This window comes from Cervus elaphus, chromosome 11 (assembly GCF_910594005.1).
Source record: "Cervus elaphus chromosome 11, mCerEla1.1, whole genome shotgun sequence".
Taxonomy (NCBI): domain Eukaryota; kingdom Metazoa; phylum Chordata; class Mammalia; order Artiodactyla; family Cervidae; genus Cervus; species Cervus elaphus.
Window position 1 is genome coordinate 82977914 of NC_057825.1, and position 24836 is coordinate 83002749.

The window sequence follows — 24836 nt, forward strand, 5'->3', positions numbered from 1 at the left end:
ATTATTCATATGCAAACTTTATGACCAAAATTTAAGAATGTTATATAAAAACAAAAAAATTATCTCAGCGTTCTAACCAAAGTCCAATTAATTAATTTCATAGTGCAATTGCTCAATTTGCTTTATTTTATGGAATAGACATATTTGAATGTTATAGAAACTTCTTTAAAAAAATAAAGTCAATATATTAGAGTGCCACAGTTACAACTTGCCAAATTAACAATTTTTGTCTTTCAAAATCCAAAACATGGACAATGGATATGAATGAATCAGTTGTTTTCAAGATATTAGTCAGCAGGAAAAAAAGGACAGTGGTTCCCGAGACACAGGTAATAAAGTTAAGCCCTACAGTTGCCCCAGGTCACTATCTGGGGAGAGTTTCCAGGCAATGGTGCATAGTAGGTGCATCTCCTTGAGTTGAGGAGACAAATTAATCAACACAATGCCAATCAAAATACTGGGTAGATTTTTTGTAGAAACTAAAAAAAAAAAAAAATCTAAAATTCATATGCAAATGTAAAGAACTTAGAGTAGTCAAAAAGAGGTAGCAAAGGAACAAGCTTGGAGGAATATCTGATTTCAAGACAATAGAAAACTAAAGTAACTAACCGAGGGTGGTATTGGCATTTATTACTGATAACAGATCAGTGGAACAAAATGGAAAGTACATAAATAGACCCACATATATATGAAAGACTGATTTTTGACAAAGGAGCAAAAGCAATTCAGTGGAGAAACAATAATCTTCTTAGCAGATGGTGATGGATCAATTGCAAATCCATTCACACAACAAATGAACTTCAATCCATAACTCAGATCAGATACAAAAATTAACCTAGAATAGGCCACAGATTTAAATGTAAAACCAAATATTAAAAAACTTTCAGAAGAAAATGTAGGAGAAAATCTTTATGACCTTGGATTAGGCAAAATATTTAGATACAGCACCAAGAACAAGATATATGAACATATAAATTGTCTTATCAAAATAAAAAACATTTGTCTTGTGAAAGACACTATTAGGGAAGACAAGCTACAGGGAGAGAAAACATTGGCAAAATCTGTATCTAATAAAAGACCTCTATTCAGAATACCTAAGAACTCTCAAAATTCAACAAAAAAGAACATCAGCAACTCAGTTAAAATAATGGGCAAAAAAAATTGAATGACACTTCACCAAAGAAGATATACGAATGGCAAATAAGCACATGAAAAAAAGCTCACTATAATTTGTCATTAGGGAAATGCAAATTAAAATCCCAAGTAGATGTTACTATGTACCCAGAGTAGCAGCTAAAATGCAAAAGACTGACTCTATTGTACAACACAGGGAACTGTATTCAATATCCTATAATAATCTATAATGGAAAATATGTAACTGAATCACTGTTGAATACCTTAAACTAATATAATATTGTAAATCAACTATACTTTAGTAAAAAAAAAAAAAAGACTGACCATACCAAGTGTTATCAAGAAGCTAGAAAAAGTGGAACTCTCATACACTGCTGATGAGACTATAAAATGATACTTTGGAAAACAGTTTGACAGTTTTTAAAAATGCTAGATATAAATCTACCATATAATTCAGCCACTCTCTGCCTAAATATTTATCCAAGAGAAACAAAAGCATATGTCCATTTTAATAATTTATATGAAGATTCATAGATGTATTTTTAATAATCAAATACTGGCAACTGCCCAAATGTTCATTAATAGGTGAATGGAGAAAAACAACAACAACAAAACTGTGGCATATGTAACAAAATACCAGTCAGGAACAAAAAGGAATAAACTATTGTTACACACACCTAGACAGCATATTGAAAAGAAGAGACATTACTTTGCCAACAAAGGTCTGTCTAGTCAAGGCTATGGTTTTTCCAGTGGTCATGTATGGATGTGAGAGTTGGACTGTAAAGAAAGCTGAGCACCGAAGAATCGATGCTTTTGAACTGTGGTGTTGGAGAAGACTTTTGAGAGTCCCTTGACCTGTAAGGAGATCCAACCAGTCCATCCTAAAGGAGATCAGTCCTGGGTGATCATTGGAAGGACTGATGTTCAAGCTGACACTCCAATACTTTGGCCACATGATGTGTAGTGCTGACTCATTTGAAAAGACCCTGGTGCTGGGAAAGATTGAAGGCAGGAGGAGAAGGGGACGAAAGAGGATGAGATGGTTGGATGGCATCACTGACTCAATGGACATGAATTTAGGTAAACTCCAGGAGTTGGTGATGGATAGGGAGGCCTGGTGTGCTGTGGTCCATGAGGTCGCAAGGAGTCAGACATGAGTGAGCGACTGAACTGAACTGAATGACATCAGTGAATCTCAAAGTAATTATGTTGAGTAAAAGAAATCAGACAAAAATGAGAGTACATAATATACAGTCCAGTTATATAAAAGCCTAGAAAATGCAATTACTAGTGACAGAAAACAGATACGTGGTTGGGGATGGGGGGGCGGTGTAGGGAGAGTCAGGAGAGAGGGGTTGCATTATCTTGCAGTGATGATTTCATAGTGGTATATGCATATATCTCAAAACATATCAAATTACACACTTTGTGCATTTTTTTGTATCTCAATTATACTTCAACAAAGCTATGTTTAAAACATGATTTGACTTTAGGCGTGTAGAGCAAAATATAGGTTTGGGAACTGTAAAAAAATCATAGAATATCAAGATATTAACCATATTTGGTTCTACAATGTGACCTTATCTTTAACTGTGAAGTGAAATATTCTTGTTAACTGCCCAATCAGAAGTTCGTGCAGTCCATAAGGAGGCTCTCCCCCTATACACAGAGCAAGTGGAATGAGTCATTTAAAATGTTTCACCATTCCCCCCTGTTTCTCTTTCCTTATCTTGTGGGGAGAAGGTGGAAATATAAAAAACAGATTTAACATAAGTCAGGATGCACAATGGGCTTCCCAGGTGGCTCAGTAGTAAGGAATCCACCTGTCCATGCAGGAGATGTGGGTTTAATACTTTGGTTGGGAAGATCCCCTGGAGAAGGAAATGGCAACCCACTCCAGTATTCTTGCCTGGGAAATCCCATGGACAGAGGAGCCTGGCAGACTACAGTCCATGGGGTTGCAAAAGAGTCAGACATAACTAAGCAATTAAACAACATGCATAATAGGTTGTTGGTTACTTAACGATGATACCAGAAAATGGGTATCAATACCCAAAAAGTAAGTGCAAGGAAAGATTTTTCCTTGCTCTCTTCTTTTCCTTCTTTTTTTAAATTTTTACCGTCCCTCTCTACCATCCTTTTTTAAATACCCGCTTTTTCCTTTCCCTTTCTTTTTGTTTTCTTCTGTTCTCCTTCCACCTTCTTTTATTCCCACATGCGCACGTTTGTTGGCAGGATTGTACAGTGGTTCAGACCACTGCTCGGACCCTGGAGCTGGCTGCCCAGTTCATATCTAGTACTGTGTCAGGCATGGTATCTAGAAAAATGGCACTGATGAACCTATCTGTAGGGCAGGAATAGAGACACAGACTTGTGGACACAGTGGGGGAAGGAGAGGCTGGGACGAACTGACAGAGTAGCATTAACATATATACAGTACCACGTGTAAAACGGATCGCTAACAGGAAGCTGTATAGTGCAGGGAGCTCGGCTCAGGGCTCTGTGATGACCTAGAGAGTGGGAGAGAGGCCCAAGAGGGAGGCGATATATGTAAACTTACAGCTGATTCATGTTGTTGTATAGCAGAAACAAACACGACACTGTAAGGCTATTATCCTCCAATAAAAATAAAAATAATATCCCATGCTTCAGAACCCCCATCTGTAAATGGGCTGTTTTTAAAACTAACTGTTTTTAGTAGGGCTGCTGTGAGGATGAAATGAACTAACACAGGGAAAACACTCAGAACCGGTAAAACCAGGCAAGTGTTACCATTTTCAGAACTCTTTCCCTCCCTCCCACTTCCCTCTTCCCCGCCATCAACACCAGACACATTGGACTCCACTCAGTTCAATGGAAAAGGCCCTGAGCTCAAAGAAGTGTGCAGAAGGCATGAGATTCCCAGACCTGGAACCTGGTCCTGACTCAGCCACTCACCAATTTTCTGGCCCTGTCTGTGTTGCTTATGCATCAGAGCTAAAACTGTTTCCTGGTAAAATGAAAAGGCAGGCCTAGAAGATCTATGGTCCCATCCACCTAACACATCTTTCTATAATTTAAAAGTATGCAAAGATTAAGTGAAAACCTTTTTGACAACTTTCAGGCACAACAGAGATTTTCATTTACAATGCAGGATATCCAGTACTTAGTAAGAAAGATAACATGGCAGATTACCCAGACATGACAATTGTTAAAATTTTAGCAGAACACTGAGTTACATTAATGTTTTACAAGAAATTACAACATGCCCCTTAATATCTGCAGAAATTGAAAACATTCAAATGTTCTGGATTGGAACTCCCCCTTTCCAAAGCTGTGCATGAAGTCTCTTGAAAGTATAGGAGTTCGTGCACTTCGTGGTGGAGGGTACACCATGGCCTTGGCCTTAGTGACCTACCAGGAGAAATCATTTCAGAAACTCTCTACAGCTATTCTGTCTACTCCAAGGTCAGTGGAATGAGGGGTGAGTGAGCAACTACAGAAAGGAGAGTTCATAATGGTTCACTTTGTGTGAAATTCATTGGAGTTTAAGTGTAATAATCTACATATAATGCCGCCATCCAAAAATACCACTCAGCTTTTAAAAGTGGGGGGAGGGTGGATTTAATGTGGAAATTGTCCTTAGCTGGCTTCACACATACATGCTTTGATTATAAACCTGATGAAGACTAGCTATGATCAGGCAGCAGGGCTCTGATATTAATTGGAAGAGGATATGGTATTACCACGATGAGGAGAGAAATGTTCTCCATTAACATCTTACTGAGAAATCTGTCAAATGTGGTAGAAATTCACAATATTTTTAAGATTCAAATAACTTTCAGAAAAGTTACACTCCTGTTGGGTCAAGTCCTGATTCAGAAACTTATCACTCAATTGAGAGACATCAATTTGTCCAATGAAGGCATTATGGACTACAGGGACCAAGTAGGACTTTTGTTAAAACAAGTGAGATTGATTAGGCCTTATGTTTCAATTATGATCCCAAGTCCAACGATTACCAAAGAGTGTTCTTGTAGTTTCTCGTAATTCTTAGCCGAAGTGTCTGTACCACTTTCTGCTGGCTTCCCAGGTGGCGCTAGGGGTAAAGATCCTGCCTGCCAATGCAGGGGACATGAGACACGGGTTTGATCCTTGGTCAGGAAGAGCCCCTGGAGGAGGGCATGGCAACCCACTCCAGTATTCTTGCCTGGGAAATCCCATGGACAGAGGAGCCTGGCAGGCTACAGTCCGTACGGTCGCAGAGTCGGACACAACTAAAGTAACTTAGCACGCACACACTGCTTGAATGAGCTGCTCCAGCAAAGCTTACAACGTGACTAATTCTACATTATGTTCTGCTGCTAGAATCACCTGTCTCAACTTGCACATTCTCTCTAGCTGTTTAGAGATAGCCAGAGGTAGATTTTGTGGACATAAGTGTACCTGCAAAACTCTTTTGTCTCTTCAGCTAGTAGTTTCAGTGTTAAACTAGTTGTCGGAGTTTGGGCACGAATCAGTTGGGCTGATTTAGGTATCTTGATGGGCTGTTATAGATGATGAAAGGGAGAAACTAGCTCAGTTTAATGAACTGGTATTACTAGAACAAGGCTTGAAATTTAGTGTACAAGTGTGTCCATGCATTTGGGATAGCAAACAAGCAATTTTTTACCTGATTTCCAGGATAAGGCTGGTTAAAGGGTAGTGGGGAATCTATAGATCACTGCTAGTTAAGTTCAATTGAAAAATCCTTTTAACTATTAAAAATTGGGGAATATTAGAAATAAAACACAACTCCACAGAAATATGAACATTTTCAATAGATGAATTTCTATGCACATTTTCATAGAGTTGAGATCATGTGCATATATTATTTTGTCTTGAACTTAAGATGCTCTGCGCATTTCCCTGTCATTTTTGAAATTATTGTTAATGTCAAAAATATTCTATTGTAGTTATATTCTAATATGGTTAATTGCTTTATTACTGTTCTGTTCAGTTCGGTTGCTCAGTTGTGTCTGACTCTTTGTGACTCCATGGACTGTAGCATACCAGGCTTCCTTGTCCATCACTAGCCCCAGGAGCTTGCTCAAACTCATGTTCATCGAGTCGGTGATGCCATCCAACCATCTCATTCTCTGTCATCCCCTTCTCCTCCTGCCTTCAATCCTTCCCAGCATCAGAATCTTTTCCAATGAGTCAGTTCTTTGCATCAGGTGGCCAAAGTATTGGAGTTTCAACTTCAGCATCAGTCCTTCAGTGAATATTCAGGACTGATTTCCTTTAGGATTGACTGGATTATTACCATTATACATAGGGTTTTGCTGTAAAAAATAATGCTGTTATGAACATTTTTGCATAAGTTTACTTTTTCACTTTAAGATTTTTTCTGTAAAATAAAATTATGAGATAAAGAGTTTATATATTTTTAAGGCTTTGGTTAAATTTTACCAAATGTTTGGTCAAAATGCTCTCCCAGCAGCAGCGTGTGAGACCGGTCCAACTTGTGGCATCATTGTCAGTACTGAATGTTTCTTTAAAGGAAAAAAAGTCCTTGCTATTTTGATGGTAAAACAGTATCCTATTATAATTTTCTTCACATTTTAAAAATTACTAGTTATAGTTCCCCTTTTGTTTTCTCTTATCAACAACTTGTTTATGTCCTTTGCCTTTCCCCCCTTTTTCTACCACATTAATAAAATTGTTTTGTAAAGTCTCCATTGAAGCAGCAATAAAACACTCACTAGAGTTCATTTTATTGAATTGATTTAAATATTTTATTTAAGGAAATATTCTGAAGACTATAGTTCATTATTTATAGGAAAACTATAAAGCATACATGTTTAAGTAGTGACATTATAGGAAACAGATTTCTCCAAATAACATAATTAGTTTTATAGTGCTACCAGTGGAATGCACCCTGCAGAAACATGGTTTTACCTTCAGATCTGAGCACACTGCCCTTACATCAAAAAAGAAAAAAGGATAATAAAAAAAACACACAACTTTGATTAAATTTTTAGTAGACCACATCTGATTTGTTGAAGAGCAAGTTCTTTTATTTACCTCTTCAAGGAAGTGCTTATTTTTTTCACCTCTTTCTGAGCATCTTTATCCTATAAAGAAAATACAAATACACAATAAAATTTCATACTTCACCCTGATACTCTAGGTACTTTGAAACAGACTTGTTGAACAAGGGGGTATTTTTTGAAAGACCACCACAAAGAAACTGTGCATGTCTTAGGACCAGGTATGATTTGCATCTCTGAGAATGTGAGTGATACAGAGAGCTATTTCCAGGCTCTTTCTCCAGCTGGTCTGGGGTGGTGGATACAGGAAGCAGAGCCCCTTCTGCGTAAGCTGTCACACTGCATCCATCACCATGTTAATGATAACACTGTTTTCTTCTTCAACTATAACGTGTGGAAAAGGTCTGAGTCTTAGCAGCAGAATTTGAACAACTCTGAGATTCCTCTGTAAGATCCAGACAAGATTCCATGGTAAGATCCAAACTACCTATTCTTTATCAGGTAATTTAAGATTTAAAATCATGTAATGTGTTTTATAGGACTCTATGTGTGTTATTATTTCCTTAAAACAAGTGTGGAAGTTATGAAGAGTGGAAATAAATTCAGATGGTAGGGTGCTCCCATGCATTTTTTGTGTCTAACAGACACCAACCACCTATCAGAAAGGGTTTAAGGAGTGTAACATATTTAAAGAAAATAGAGGAGGAAAAACTGGACAAAGTAGATTTTGGAAGCAGTTGTTGGCTATATTTTTTAAAAAAAAAACTGGAAGTTCTTCAATAGTTTTAATCATAAGCTTTAATACAGTGATTCTATTGCAGTGACTGATAAACTAGAAGTCTACCTTCTATCAAATCAGTATTTTTGAAGACTGTGAGAAAATATGCCTAATGAATCTAGGTGAGTGATGCATTATTAAAAAGAACTTACAGAAAAGCCATAATTCAAGGTTAACTTTGTAATCCTAGGGCTAGCTCAGTGCCTGGCACCAAGAAAATTCTAGTGAAGTGAAGTCGCGTCTGACTCTTCGCAAACCCATGGACTGCAGCCTCCCAGGCTCCTCCGTCCATGGGATTTTCCAGGCAAGAATACTGGAGTGGGTTGCCATTTCCTTCTCCAGGGGATCTTCCCGACTCAGGGATTGAACCCAGGTCTCCCACATTGCAGGCGGGTACTTTACCCTCTAAGCCACCAGGGAAGCTCATTTAGAAGATTCTAAGTAAGTGCCTATTAAATAGGCAGTTGACTACCAGAGCTCAGTAACAATTTCTCAAATCTAGGAACCAATTTCTTACAGACAAATGATGTAGATGAAAGAACTGTTTCAATTAAATGCCTTAAGAAATAAATATACTCAAACTACAATAAAAGGTTTAAAATTAAGACCATGGCTTAGCAATATCTGCCCTCTGGAGGCATCACAAAGAATTCCTCTAATTCCTACCCAATCCAACTGCTAACACACTCACACACACACACACACACCCCTTCCTTTTTTTACCTCTTCCCAGGGCTTCCACCCCAGTCTTTAATTACTTTACTTTTTTTGTGTGTGGATAGAGGACACTGGCAGGGCCTTTCAGCTAAAACAAACAAGAAAACAAAACAAAACCCCAACTAAAACCACCACCTCCAGTCATGCTTTCTTGTCACTGCCTAAAATGCACCCGGTTCAGACCATTTGGTACTCACCCCAATACTGCTCTTCTATGCGCTCTCTTTCCTGACTCAACCTCTCACTTCTCCCCCTTTTCCCAGACAGAGCTCCCTGCAACTCCTGTTAGAAAACTTGCTTTGAGGTCATATTTGCATAACCAGCAATGTATTTGCTAAGAGAATATTTTTGAGGGGAGCTCAGGAAGAGAATGAGGGAGTGGTTAGGGCCAATGGTAGAGGGTAATTGCTCTCGACTGTTTCTCATATTTGTTAACAAACTCCTGATCACTCTCTTTTTATTTTACTTTTGATGACTTTGGCTTCTTGGTCACTCTCTCCACACCGAGTCCTACCACCACTGTTGGAGACCTCACTGTTCCCATGGATTGTGTATCCCAGTCTTGCAGAAGGGTGCCTCTTCATATTTTCTTCCACTCCCCATGAGCATGCCCTGGGATGTGTCAGACCTAAAACTGCTCCATCTCTGAGACAGGGATCTTGTTTTCTTAAACACTGCTTATCCTTGAGGGTCATTTACCTATCCAGTCTCTCCTCTCTCTCAAGAATTCAATATTTCAGCCATACCATACTTGCTGAAGCTGAAGTTCTAATACTTTGGCCACCTGATGTGAAGAGCCGACTCACTGAAAAAGACCCTGATGCTGGGAAAGACTGAGGACAGGAGGAGAAGGGCATGACAGAGGATGAGATGGTTGGATGGCATCACCAACTCAATGGACATGAGTTTCAGCAAACTCTGGGAGATGGTGAAGGAAGGACAGGGAAGCCTGGTGACCATGGGGTCGCAAAGAGTCATACAAGAATGAGTGACTGAAAAACAACAACACACTTGATAGAGTGCTTTTTCACATCATATTTATCAGTTCCAAGCCTTTGTTAGTTCTCTAGTATTTCATAAAATATGGTGTGTATACCACCCACATTGGTATCACCTGGGATATTTGAATTACTTACAAAGTATGCATATTTGTCCATGTTTTCATTCACCCTTGCCAAGTAGGTAGGTATTTCAACAATAGAGTAATGAGAACACATTTTTTATATGTTTCATTTTTCAGTCACATTAAAAGGTGTTGTCTGATTAAACAAAGTCTTTGTAAAGATGTTTAGAGCTGTATAAAAAATGGAAACTGATTAACTAATTAACAGTGATGTAATAAAGGAAAACACCTCAATTACTCAGCATAATGTTTCATGACTTTTTAAAAATTTATTATTTATTTTATTTTTTGGCTGTGCTGGGTCTTCGTTGCTGCTTAGGCTTTTCTCTAGTTGCAGGGAGTGGGGGCTACTTTCTAGTTGTGGTACATGGTCTTCTCATTGCAGTGGCCTCTCTTGTTGCGGAGCTTGGGCTCTAGGGAGCAGGGACTTCAGTAGTTGAGGCTTCAGGATTCAGGAGCACAGGCTCAGTAATTGTGGAGCACAGGATTAATTGTTCCATGGCATGTGAGATTTTCCCCAACCAGGGATCAAACCCATGTCTCCTGCACTGGCAGGCGGATTCTTCACCACTGAGCCACCAGGGAAGCCCCATTTCATGATTTTTTAAAGACAAATACCCATGTACTAGATTTTTCATCAACAACTCTTATTAATCTCATTGTTTATTACATCTCATCAAAATCTGTATTCAACATTTCTAAGAATGCATCGTAGTTTTACATCTTTACATGGCATTATTTTCAGTAATACATTTGGCAAAAGTCTAATTATATGTTGAATTTTGTACTAAGGTTCCTGATAGGTTCCCCCCTTCCCGAGTATGAATTTTCTTAAATAAAATCCAGATGAAGGCATTTCTACAATGACTTGAGGCCTGAGGAATTCTCAAGTGTAAGAACTTGAAGGCTGACTAAAGCATGATCACCTCATTCATGACACTGAGAGTGCCTGACACAGTGAAAATCTTCCCATGTCCTGGAGCGTTGCTTTATGAGTAATGGGTTTCCCATGTTTATTTCACTGAATTGCTTCTCCGACATGAACTATCTTGTAGTTTCCAAATGGCTTTCTCCTCCTGGTAAAGACTTGCTGCTTCCCTTCCTGCTTGACTCTGAGTTTTCTGTAAGGCTTGAATGTTGGCTGACGGCTGCAGGGTTTCTCCACTCTGTGAGCTCTCTGCTGTTTATAAAGGTTGGTGCTGATACTGAAGATTCCTCCACATTCATTATATCTCTAGGGTTCCTCTCCGGTGTATGTTGTTTCATGATAGCTAACGTTACAGCATCAACTAAAGGCTTTACCACATAGATGATATTCATATGGTTTCTCTGCAGCGTGAGTTTACTCATATCATTTCAAAGAAGAATTATTACTAGAGGCATTTCCGTAATGATCACAAAGGGTTTCTCTCTGGTGTGAGTTCTCTGGTATGAACAAAAGGTAACTCTCTGGCCAAAGTGTTCCCCATGTTTGTTACAGTTATAGGGTTTCTCTAATGTGACCTAACATGTGTTGTTATTGCTGAGCTGTGAGTGAATACTTCCCCATTCTCATTATGCTCAAAGAACTCCTTTCCAGTGTGAAATCTCTGCTATTGATGAGAGGTTGTTAAAGGTTTGCCCACATCCATTCATCAACTCATTCATTTACATATGAATTCTATGCTGATCATTCAGTGATAACTTTTAGTTAAAAGTCTTTGCCACACTGGTTACATTCAAAAGGTGTGTTATTCTCCTGCAGGTACACATGTCTTCTCCTTTGGATTGAGGCATGTTCACTGCACAGCTATCTGATTAATTGTGAGGCCTTCATTATGCTTCAAGCACTTGATATTTGCCCATATTTATGCAAATGTCCTTTTATAAGAACCCAGGTTATTGTTTTGAGTTCAGGTTACTCCTTTCTTCCTCAAATTCAAACTATTTACTCTGACAGTGGAGGTGAAAAATAGCTTTAAGGGACTAGATCTGATAGAGTGCCTGAAGAATTATGGATGGAGGTTCCTGACATTGTACAGGAGACAGGGATCAAGGCCATCCCCAAGAAAAGAAATGCAAAAAAGGAAAATGGCTGTCTGAGGAGGCCTTACAAATAGCTGTGAAAAGAAGAGCAGCGAAAAGCAAAGGAGAAAAGGAAAGCTATACCCATTTGAATGCAGAGTTCCAAGGAATAGCAAGGAGAGATAAGAAAGCCTTCCTCAGTGATCACTGCAAAGAAATAGAGAAAAACAATAGAATGGGGAAGACTAGAGATCTCTTCAAGAAAATTAGAGATACCAAGGGAACATTTCATGCAAAGATGGGCTCAATAAAGGACAGAAATGGTATGGACTTAATAGAAGCAGAAGATATTAAGAAGAGGTGGCAAGAATACACAGAAGAACTATACAAAAAAGATCTTCATGACCCAGATAATCACACAATGGTGTGATCACTCACCTAGAGCCAGACATCCTGGAATGTGAAGTCAAGTGGGCCATAGGAAGCATCACTACGAACAAAGCTAGTGGAGGTGATGGGGTTCCAGCTGAGCTATTTCAAATCCTGAAAGATGACGCTGTGAAAGTGCTGCACTCAATATGCCAGCAAATTTGGAAAACCCAGCAGTGGCCACAGGACTGGAAAAGGTCAGTTTTCATTCCAATCACAAAGAAAGGCAATGCCAAAGAATGCTCAAACTACCACACAATTGCACTCACCTCACACGCAAGTTAAGTAATGCTCAAAATTCTTCAAGCCAGGCTTCAACAATACGTGAATCATGAACTTCCAGATGTTCAAGCTGGTTTTAGAAAAGGCAGAGGAACCAGAGATCAAATTGCCAACATCTGATGGATCATCAAAAAAGCAAGAGAGTTCCAGAAAAACATCTGCTTCTGCTTTATTAACTATGTCAAAGACTTTGACTGTGTGGATCACAACAAACTGTGGAAAATTCTGAAAGAGATGGGAATACCAGACCACCTGACCTGCCTCCTCAGAAATCTGTATGCTGGGTCAAGAAGCAACAGTTAGAACTAGACATGGAACAACAGACTGGTTTCAAATAGGAAAAGGAGTACGTCAAGGCTGTATACTGTCACCGTGCTTATTTAACTTACATGCAGAGTACATCATGAGAAACACTGGGCTGGAGGAAGCACAAGCTGGAATCAAGACTGCTGGGAGAAATATCAATAACCTCAGATATGCAGATGACACCACCCTTATGGCACAAAGTGAGGAAGAACTAAAGAGCCTCTTGATGAAAGTGAAAAAGGAGAGTGAAAAAGCTGGCTTAAAGCTCCACAGTCAGAAAACTAAGATCATGGCATCTGGTCCCATCCCTTTATGGTAAATAGATGGAGAAACAGTGGAAACAGTGGCAGACTTAATTTTTTGGGGCTCCAAAATCGCTACAGATGGTGACTGCAGCCATGAAATTAAAAGACGCTGACCCCTTGGAAGAAAAGCTATGACCAACCTAGACAGCGTATTAGAAAGCAGAGAGATTACTTTGCCAACAAAGGTCTATCTAGTCAAGGCTATGGTTTTTCCAGTGGTCATGTATGGATGTGAGAGTTGGGACTGTGAGGAAAGCTGAGCGCCAAAGAATTGATGCTTTTGAACTGTGGTGTTGGAGAAGACTCTTCGGAGTCCCTTGGGCTGAAAGGAGATCCAACCATTCCATCCTAAATGAGATCAGTCCTGAGTGTTCTTTGGAAGGACTGATGTTGAAGCTGAAACTTTAATACTTTGGCCACCTATGCAAAGAGCTGACTCATTTGAAAAGACCCTGATGCTGGGAGGGATTGGTGGCAGGAGGAGAAGGGGACAATAGAAGATGAGATGGTTGGATGGCATCACCGACTCGATGGACATGGGTTTGAGTAAACTCCAGGAGTTGGTGATGGACAGGGAGGCCTGGCGTGCTGCAGTCCACGGGGTCACAAAGAGTGGGATACGACTGAGCGACTGAACTGAATGAACCCTGACACTAGATGGCTCCTTCCTACAGATATTCTGCATGGAAGTTAGGTCCTAGCTTTGAAGACTTTTCAGCCTAGACTCTGGCCTTGGGCAAGCCCTCTCTCTCCCTCACCCTAGCTCTTCCCCTTGAACCAAGTGAGCAGGCACATCTTATTTTCAGAGCTCATCCCCCAGGAAGATCCAACGACTGATGTTCTCCATCAGTCATGTCTCTGTATGGCTTCCCCTGAGATGGGTCCAGCAGGCCCCCTCTCCCTAAGTCCACAGCCATGTCCTCAAAAGTCCTCATTTCCTGTGGCTGCAATGCCAAGAACTCAGCAACCCCCTGCCTTCCTCTGTTCTCTCACCCAGGGGCCATTGGAGCGTGAGGCCCACAGGGCAGAACCCAGTGGACAGAGTGAGCCACACTGATGGTGAGGTTGCTGTCAGCACCCTCTGCAGCTCGGCACTTTTTTCTCTAGAAAAAGGCCAGGAATTCATATTTTTAACAAGCCTCCCACACCCAAGAAAGTCTTAAAGATTTAAACTGGGTTTACATTCTAAATCCTTAGAATCTCAGTTACCTACCAGAACCTCAAGAAGGCTTTTCTTGGCCCCTGGTTCAGGTTGCAAGTCCAGTTTTATTTTCTCATAAACTCCGTGCTTTCATCTCCACTACACTCATCATACTTTATTGCCATTACTTGTTCAGTGCCTGCCTTCAGACTATAGAATACATGGTGCAAAGAAGGATCTGCTTTATTTCTCCCTGTATCCCAAGCTTCTGACTGAGCAGCACCATATTTACAATATAAATGAGTAAAGGTAATTTTTTTCACTTACTCAAGCACACACATTTAAAAATACAGATTTGTTTGATCTGAAAGTGTCAGAAAATATTACATTTTGAGGAACTACATCAATACTGTCTACTAAAGACTTTGGATAAGTAAGAGAGAGACTTATTTATACTAAGCCATTATACTCTGGGCATTTGAATAATGATTTATCAAACATCAACTTAACTAGACTGCATACTGGTTAAAAATGACTGATCTCAAGCTGATGCTATATCAACAGTTATTTTAAGAAAATTAATTACAGTTCAGTTCAGTTGCTCAGTCGTGTCCAACTCTTTATGACCCCGTGGACTGCAGCACGTCAGGCTTGCTTGTCCATCACCAACTCCCGGAGCTTACTCAAACTCATGTCCATTGAGTCATGAGTTTCTTTTTTTTTTTTTAAGACAGCATATTAAAAAAAATTAATTACAAGGAAGGCTAAAAAACTTCTTTAAGGTGTTTTTTATATAGCTAAGGCCATTAGATACTGAGAAAGCTTAAGAAATAATATATATATATATATATATATATATATATATATATATATATAAATAATATGGAGAATCCCGTGGACAGGGGAGCCTGGTGGGCTGCTGTCCATGGGGTCGCACAGAGTCGGACACGACTGAAGTGACTTAGCAGAGCATACTTTAGAAATAATATATTTTAAATGCAGATAAACAGAAGGTAAGAGACAAAAGAGCACAAATTGGAGTATGTGAACAGAGTGACACTTCCTACCTACAATTCAGGAAATGTCTGTTCAGAGAGTGGGAAAGCATCCACTCCAAAATGGCCTTATCAAAAAAAAATTCTTAATGTACAAGGAAGAATATATTCTCCAGGCAAGAATAGCACAGAAGGTAATGCACAAGAAATACATTTACATGAGAAAAAGACAGGCAAACACAAATTTCTAACAAATGAGACCCTGGACAACATTGCTGGATTCCCTACAACAGGAAGACAGGTTAAGAGTTGAGGACTGACTATACTTTCTAAACTTATGTGAAAAACCGAGTCTTAACTAACATAATTAAATATGAGATCTTAATTAAAACAGAACTTTGAACTGAAGATATTTAAAGTAGAATTAAGATTTTAGGGAATTCTCTGATGGCCTAGTGGTTAGAATCAGTGCTTTCACTGCCAGGGCTCTGGGTTCAATCCCTGGTTGGGGAACTAAGACCCCACAAGCCGAGTGGTGCTGTCAAAGACAAAAAAAATTTAGGATTTTTTTTTTTTTTTTACTAAGAGTGGTTACTAAGGAAAGTGATGATTATCAATCTATAGAACAGGTTGTAAATAAAGCCCAGGACTTTAAACTACAAGTAATTTTGAAGACAACTATATCACTTGCTTTAATTTCTTCTTCCTGTGGTTGTTTCTGGTACATTGTATTTATTGTCTAAAAAGAGTTTGTCTTAGAGGAGCAATGAATGTCATTTCAAAGTTTTATAACATTTTTAAAGTAGCTTTTTTCCTTTACTGAATTAGCACATCCCTCACTGAAACACAAAATCTTACACAATGTTTTTTACACAATGTTTTTTGAGCTTTCTCAGGTTGTTCTGAGCCAGTAACTTGGACACTTCCTCTGGGCAAACAACTTTCAGGCCACTGAGGTCATCATTATTTCACTCAGTGATCATTCTCACACTGTCTCAGACACAGGAATCCCTTTTACTTTAAAAGAAGGAATGCTTCCCAGGACCTGACATTACCTTTCTAGGGTCAAGAAAAGTCCACATGAATAATAAAATACCATAATTTCAGATCCTGGAAACATAAAGCAGCTTACATGCACGAATCTGGGCTCCAGAGGCCCGAGGGCTGACAGTCCCAATATTAAGTGCTGCGTGACGAGCTCCAGGCTCCTTGATAAGGACAGAAGTCACTTCACGAATATCTGCGATGCCAAGAAGAGGGTAAGAGTGCCACGGAAAGAACCACAGATGCTATGCAAGTTCACAACAGGGAGAGAAAAACGACAGCTGAGCTGCCTTTGTTGTAACGAATGCCAAAGCTAGATATGTTGGAAATAAATAACTGGGCCAGCGAAATCACTGATGGGATATACTTCAACTTAGAAAACCTTCAGAGAGAGCGGATACTACAGATAACTTGCCTCATTCTAGTTTCTAACTGAAAAAGAAACTGAGATATTCCTGACAGTATCTGAACCATGTTAAAAAAAAACAAAAACAAAAACTAGGAATATAAATTACTGGAAAAAATAAGTAATGCGGGAGATATTTGCTAATGCTGTTTTGCTTATTACATAAATAGTTCCACATGGCCCAGCTTTCTTAGCTACATTTATTACTAGCTCAGCTGGTAAAGCATCTTCCTGCAATGCAGGAGACCCTGGTTCGATTCCTGGATGGAGAAATTCCCCTGGAGAAGGAATAGGCCACTCACTCCAGTATTCTTGGACTTCTCTGGTGGCTCAGACAGTAAAGAATCTGCCTGCAGTGTGGAAGACTTGGGTTCGATCCCTGGGTTGGGAAGATCCCCTGGAGGAGGGCATGGCAACCCACTCCAGTATTTTTGCCTGGAGAATCCCATGGACAGAGGAGCCTGGGGGGGCTACAGTCCATGGGGTTGCAAAGAGTCGGACACGACTAAGTGACTCAGCACAGCGCAGCTATTTAGTATTACTGTTGGCACTACTCTTTTTCTTTTGTAAGGTATTAGTCTTTGGAGCCTTCCTACCAATACTTGTGGAGTCCTTGTTATATGCCGGGCACTACATTTGGCACCAGGAAGAGAGTGATGAATGAAAAACACCTAGTTGCTACTTTCATGGAACAACCACGCAAATAACTATAGAATCACAACCGTGCCAAATGACAAGAAGGAAAAGCATGAGGCACCTTCTAGCCTGAGAGTGCCAAGGGAGTCTTTCCTGAAGAAATGCCATTTATGGTGAGGCCTGAAGGATGAAGGGAGTAGGGGGTGGTTCGTAAGGAATGTTTCAGAAAGAGGGAACACCATATGCCAAGGGTGCAAGGTGGGAGGAACACAGCGCAGAGGAGGAGAGAGGGAAACTGCGAAGCTTGAGAGACTGGGAGGCGCCATGCTAGAAATTCTGAACTGCGTCCTAAAAGCAAAGTGTGCTCAAGCAAGGAAGTGACGTGTGAGGTTTATGCTTAATCTATGGCTTTGGCTGACACTGAGAGCCAACAATGACTGAGCCGGGGCAAGAGGCTAAGAGACCAGCTGGGAGGTTTACATGATTGTAGCTCAGGTGAAAGAGGATGGTGCCCTGCTTGGAGAGCTGGCCGGAGAGCGAGATGGGTAGAGAGAGAGAGCACGCACATAGCTGGATGACTCAAGGCATGTTTTAGAACAACTCTGAGAACTTGGTGACTGGGGAGACATCTGGTTTGGGGGGCTGAGAGACAAGGAAGAGTCAAAGAGCATTCCCAGCTTTCCTAGTTAGGGGGGTGGAGGTGCCATTTACTAAGAGGGGCAGATGGAGGAAGAGCGGAGGCAAAGGCCTAATGATGAGTTGAGTCTGAGATGTCTGTGAGTCATCCAAGCGGAGATGTCAAGCAGGATGTTGGATAATCAGGTCTAGACTCAGAGGGGAGGTCTAGAGACACAAATTTGAGGATCTCTGGTAGGTACGTAGTATTTGAAGCCATGGAGGGTGAGTTTGGCTGGCAGGGAGGAGGAAAGGGAGAGAAGACTTAGCAACCAAGGATCAAACTCTGAAGCTCATCAATTTGGCCCTCTTGTGAGAGCCCTAAATGTCATGCATAGATACTTGCATTTCACACCAGGTACTATACCTCATTATCCTATTGCATTTTAATCTTGTATTCTAATAAGAATGCACAGGCTTCCCTGGTGGCTCAGCTGGTAAAGAATCACCTGCAATGTGGGGGACTTGGGTTCGATCCCTGGGTTGGGAAGATCCCCTGGAGAAGGGAATGGCTATCCACTCTAGTATTCTGGCCTGGAGAATTCGATGGACTGTATAATCCATGGGGTCGCAAAGAGTAGGACATGATTGAGCGACTTTCACTTTAACTTTCTAATAAGAATGCATAGACACTTAGTTTAAAATGACTGCATGTAACCCAAACTGGCATTGCTCAGGAGAGATGTGAAAGACAGTAGGGTCCTGACCACTAAAAAGGAGCAAGCAACCCGGGAGTACACAATCTGTTTTCTGCTGAAAAAGTTACACAAACTGTCTTCTGGAGAAGGAGGGCTGTTTTCTTTCCAGGTGGCTCAGTGGTAAAGAATCCGCCTGCCCATGAAGGAGACACAAAAGGCGTGGGTTTGATCCCTGGACCGGGAAGATTCCCCTAGAGAAGGAAATGGCAACCCATACCAGTATTCTTGCCTGAAAAGTCCCACGGGCAGAGGAGCCTGCCCAAAGGGTCACCAAGAGTTGAATGAGAACAGCACAGCACGTGAGATGGGAACAGGAAACATTTATCTGTTTCTTTTTGTTCCCACAATACCTGTATACAGGAATACAGACCAAGCTTGTTAATGCTGTGAAATTCCTAAAACTTAGAGCACATCCAGAATTCTGAATTAGCGGGAAAAAAGGCAAGAAGTAATACGACTGCTTCTTTTTCATTAACGGTGTTCAAAGACCGAGAAAATGTTAGTACATATTTTCAGTCCTCTCCACGGCCTTGGACAGTCAGAGCCTGCTGGGCACTGGGGACTGATGGGGCCACTGCATGGACCCTCCTCCTGCTGTCGGGGCGGTGGCCTGTCTAGCTTGCTTGCTGCCTCCCCCAGTGTGATCACCAGCTCTGCAGAATTACACCTTCCTCCATCCTTCCCCTGGGGCCTGTCTTACTCCCTGCTGTGTAACACCCAACGAGCATCACGGTATCTTAACTGCTAGCCCACAACTGATTTTCATGCCTATTAAAGATACAAGGGGTCTCCTGGTGAAGGGTTATCTATAGCAGTTTTTAAAACTTCATAGTACATGTTAAATCCAAGTTAAAATCTTTGAGGATAGGAAAAAAAAAACTCCAGATGTATCTGAGCCACTTACTCATAGTTGAGCCTGGAACTGTACTAATAAAATAAACAGTGCTCCTTGTTACTGTGTGGACTTACCTCTTTGGTAATACAAGGAAGCAACACCGCCAAATTACAGAACTTCACAGCGTCGTCGATTTGATTAAGATCGGCATAACACTAGAAATGAAAAAAAAAATAATATGAAGGGCAACACATTTTTGTGCAATGGATTCAAAGTGATCTTAAAACAGTGGTCTTCATTACCTTGGCCATGAACATGTAATTGGACTTAGAAAATGCAGGCTGTAGTTCTTCAACCTGATTTTAAGAGAAAACAGAAAAGAGACTATCAGGGAAATATTAGAACAAGTAAAGGAGATATATTTCAATAAATCAGACCTTAACCAAGTTACCCTAAGAATTTAGGTTGGTTGTGTCACATCTGAATCATTTTATCAGCTCAAGTATCTTTTGGGTAGAAATACAGCTTTTGAGCTTACCCACTGAAATGGGATTATTACTGTGGTCATAAAGCTTACAAAGCAATGAGATACTTTAGGATTTGGGGATCACCTTGTATAACCATCTTCCTCACTTCCTCTTCTCTATCCTTTCTTTTTTTTCTTCCAGGGGCCAAACAACTGGTGGTACAGTCTCCTCAGGACAAGTCGCTACAATCTCCTTCGGAAGCAGGAGTGCAGTGTGACTGGTATTTCATGGCAAGCATCTTCCCCTACATTAATATTTGATTTCTGATCATTTCAACACATTCTGTACGAGCTGAATAATAACAGGCCCATGACATCAAGTTCTTTTAAATAAAAGGCAGATGCTTAAAATAACTAGTTGAAGTGGCAAACCACCTTGCAGATTTTAGTTACTGGGTATTATAAAGTTTTTTACGCCTCATCTGCTAGTGTCTCATGTACCAGTTCTTTTTCTTCATCTCTGGTAAATAAGAATTTCGCCAGATATGTGGTGTTGCTACTAGAGAACTCTTCTTAGAACCTAAGTCTGTCTTTGCATTGAAGCCAAATTTTGCTCTTATGAAAGTCTATGCCGGAGGCTCCCAGGCTGGGACCCTGACCCCCAACACAGAAGAAGGCAGAACCCAAAAGGAGGATGCTTTAAAAAAAATTTACAAATACATGCTTGTTTTACAACTTATAAATACTTCAGACATATTCAAAATTAAAAAGTGAAAGCTTCTCTGTTTCAATTTTATTCTCAATTATGATCTATTTCCCCAGGGGTAACCACTATCAACAGTTTGACAAATGCATCCTACAGACCTTTAAGTAGAGGAACTCCCTGCCTCCCACCTCCCACCTCCCCACTACTCAAGATGACTGACTTCTGAAAAAAATTTAAATAGGACCATTTCCTACTTATTGGTCCCAAACTTTTTTTTTTTCCCTCAACGTATCACAGATACATTTTTGTGTTCACATACACAGATCTACCTCATTGTTTCTACGAGCTGTATTTCATACTGCATATACACTATAATTAAATTAAGCATCACTGTTACAGACACTTAGACTTATTTTTCACTATTACTAACAATGATCAATGTACATACTTGCTCCTATATGCCCATGTGCATGTGATTATGTGTGCAGGAGAGATTCCCAGAAGTTGGATTTCTGAGTCAAAAGATACATACATTTTAAGGATGGATAGAGGTGAAAGCAAGAGCTAGGGTTCTGAGGAGTGTTCCAATCCCTTATGAGAGCACATCCCTTGTAAAGGCCACTTATTCTCTGCAGAATCCAAGAGAAGGGTCCTGGGAGGAGGAGAAGGCGGACAAAATCTCTTGGGCTGGGAAGCCAGACTAGGTGTAACTCTTTAAGACTGAGCAGATGAACAGTGTGTGGATCTGGCCTAGAACCTGCTAGTGAAACACCGGAGTTGCCGACAGACTAAAGGAAGTTACTGTTCCGTCCTGGCCAAAGCCTTGACAGCCCAACAGAGCCATCCATGGTGCCAATGGGTTCTGGTCCTCCCGCTTCTTCTCTCTTGTCCAATTATTTCCATTTTAACTCTTTGAGTTAAAACGAAATTATGTAAAGCATTTATCCTTCAACTAAAAAATAAATTTTTTTAAAAGCTGTGGTTTTTCCAGTAGTCATGCATGAATGGGAGAGCTGGACCATAAAGAAGGTTGAGCACTGAAGAACTGATGTTTTTGAATTGTAGTGTTGGAGAAGACTCTTGAGAGTCTCTTGGATAGTAAGGAGATCAAACCAGTCAATCCCAAAGGAAATCAACCCTGAATATTCATTGGAAGGACTGATGCTGAAGCTGAAGCTTCAGTACTTTGGCCATCTGAAGGGAAGAGCTGACTCACTGAAAAGACCCTGGTGCTGAGAAAGACTGAAAGCAGGATGAGAGGGTGAAGGACAGGGAAGGCTGGTCTGCTGCAGCCACGGGGTCACAAAGAGTTGGACACGACTTAGTGACTGAACAACAACAAAGGAACATAGGCAGGCTACTAACAATGCTTACATCCTAAAATGGAGCAGATTCTGACCTTTGCCAAAGGCATTAGCTGCATAACAAGGAAAGTTGGGTCATTCAATAGAATGTTTTAATTAATGGGCAGTTTCTATGATGTTCTTTGAACTATGCCATAACATCTGGCAGAAAATACTGTACTTGCTTACTTCATCTTGGTCATCCAAGTTCCCCAAAGGCAGGAGCTGTGATGGTCATTTCTGTGTTCCCTTCATTTGGTATTAGGTATATGCTTAAAAAACATTGCTGAATAAATTAGCTTTGTTTTAAAACATCTCATTAACTCATGCAGCAGTTCTCTGTCGTATCAAGTCACAGAAGACAGCTCAGGAGCTGGTGAAACCACTAAGGAAGATTCGGGGATCTTGTGATTGCAAACAGTGAGTGACATCAGGATGGCCAAAATTGCCACACCTGTCTTCTACACACACCCCCATCCAGGAGTGCTCCAACATACCATGGGCTGCACATGAAGGACCATGAGAACTTTAAAAACAGGTCAAGCTCTAAAACCATGTTATACCACAATTCCAATCATAGGTATTTACCTAAGAAAATTTAAAACATGTCTACATAAAAGTTTGCCTATGAATGATCATAAGAACTTTATTCATAATAGCCCTAAGCTGGGAACAACTCAAATGTCCATCAATAGGTAAATGCATAAGTAAATTGTTGTAAATCCATGTAATGGAATATTACGAGGCAATCACAAATACATTCAATAAACTGACTGCATCTCAAAACATGTAGAGCAAAGGAAGCCAGATATGCAAAGTACCAAAGCTATGATTCCATTTACATACAATTTTAAAACAGGTAAAGTGGTGGTAATTACATAAGTATACAAATTTGTCAAATTTCACAGAACTGTACACATAGAATGGGTGTATCTAACTGTATATAAACTCTATCTTAATATATTCAGATATTCTGAAATAATTAGTCTGGGCTGTAGCCTGGGTTAGCATTTTTTAAAGCTCTCCAGACAATTCAAATGTATCAGTTCTATTCAGTTCGCATGGACAAGGTTATAAACCACTGACTGAGGGAATCAGGCCAGAATTTTGGATGAAGTGGGAAGCATGCTATATCTTAAACGAATCCCAACATGGAATTTGCAGATGACTCTTGGTCTCAAACCACCTCCCTAGATGTTCTGGGGCTGTGGAGAACCAGATTTCACCAGTTATATGCAAAAATAACAGCAATATCAGCAATATTTATTTTTAGTCAGAGCACTTAGTGTGTGAGACCATGGGCCAAGAAAACTACATGTATTACTTCGTGTAATTTTCACAAAAACAAAATTAGGTATTATTATGCCTACCTTACTGATAAGGAATTTAAGGTTAGGAGAAATAAACAAACAGGTCCATGTCATATACAGTAAAAGTCTCAGGTCTTAAACTGTCTGATTCTAAAACTAGAGCTCTCTCTCTATAGGAGTGCATTGCCTGGCTCTGGAGCTGTACCCCTGTGAACCTCTTTGGAGGCATGGAGTGGGGCAGGGCTTCCTGTTGGGACTGGAGGGGTGCAGAAACATGGAGTGTGGGAGCCACGGTATGTGCTGTTTCTTTTTCCCCGCTTGTCCCCCCAGGTTTCTCAGTCCCCCACAGCCCTCAGCCCTTGAGGCTCGTTGCTACCCTCGTGTGCTGCAGTAAACATGGGATGAGGCACTCCTGATGCCTTCTCACCCTCTTGACAAACACTGTGGAATGCATTTCAGACAATATCCAAGTCATAACTGAACGGTGAGGTCCTCAAGACGGTTTGACGAGGTGTTTACAACAAGGGCTTCCCTGGTGGCTCAGACAGTAAAGAATCTGCCTGCAATGCAGGAGACTCAGGTTCAACCCCTGGGTGGGAAAGATCCCCTGGACAAGGGAATGGCTACCCACCCCAGTATTCCTTCTTGGAGAATTCCATGGACAGAGGAGCCTGGCGGGCGACAGTCCAGGGGATCTCAAACAGACGGACACAACTGAGCGACTAACTTTCTTTCCTTTTACATTTTAATGAAGTTAAAATTCTTTGAGCCTTTATTGAGCACTTATGAGGTCCTGGGCACTCTCTAAGCAATTTGCTTGGATTAACTTATTTAACCTTCACAACAACACTATCACCTCCATGTTATTGATTAAACTGAGAGAGAAAGATATTAAGTAACTTGCCCAATGTCAGCCAGTAAAAAGCAGAACTGGGATTTAACCAGGTGGTCTTGCTTCAGAGTTTATACCTCTACATCATTGTGCTTCTTACTTACTTTTGATTTTATCTGTGTAATGCTTCAAGTGCAGAAGCGCCTGAAGAACTTTCGTTCCATGTCCTGAAAACCTGACCCTCTAATTATAACTTTGATACCATCAAAAATGGGTTTAAAGCTCAAATGAAATTTTTGCTAGTGAACATGTGATTAGTCACTTAGTTGTGTCTGACTCTTTGTGACCCTGTGGACTGTAGCCCACCAGGCTCCTCAGTCCACGGGGATTCTCCAGGAAAGAATACTGGAGTGGGTGGCTGTTACCTTCTCCAGGAAATCTTCCCAACCCAGGGACTGAACCCAGGTCTCCCACATTGCAGGCAGATTCTTTACCAGTTGGGCCACCAGGGAAGCCCAAGGATACTGGAGTCGGTAGCCTATCCCTTCTCCAGGGAAACTTCCCAACCTAGGAATCGAGCCAGGGTCTCCTGCATTGCAGGCTGATTCTTTACCAGCTGGGCTACCAGGGAAGCCCCATGAACATAGCACCTTTTAT

The 24836-nt window shown here is 40.6% G+C and overlaps 1 protein-coding gene across 1 annotated transcript in view; it reads right to left on the bottom strand.

The window, feature by feature from the left end:
• Positions 1–6874: 6874 nt before the first annotated feature.
• The window catches only part of LOC122703755 (regulator of microtubule dynamics protein 2), a 60061-nt gene continuing 42099 nt past the window's right edge, over positions 6875–24836 (bottom strand). Inside the window, exons 8-10 of the mRNA XM_043918214.1 lie at positions 19825–19878; positions 19657–19737; positions 6875–7232 (exon numbers count right to left, since the gene is read on the bottom strand). Coding sequence (XP_043774149.1) covers positions 7179–7232; positions 19657–19737; positions 19825–19878 — 189 coding nt within the window. The 3' untranslated portion in view covers positions 6875–7178. The remainder of the gene's footprint in view (positions 7233–19656; positions 19738–19824; positions 19879–24836) is intronic.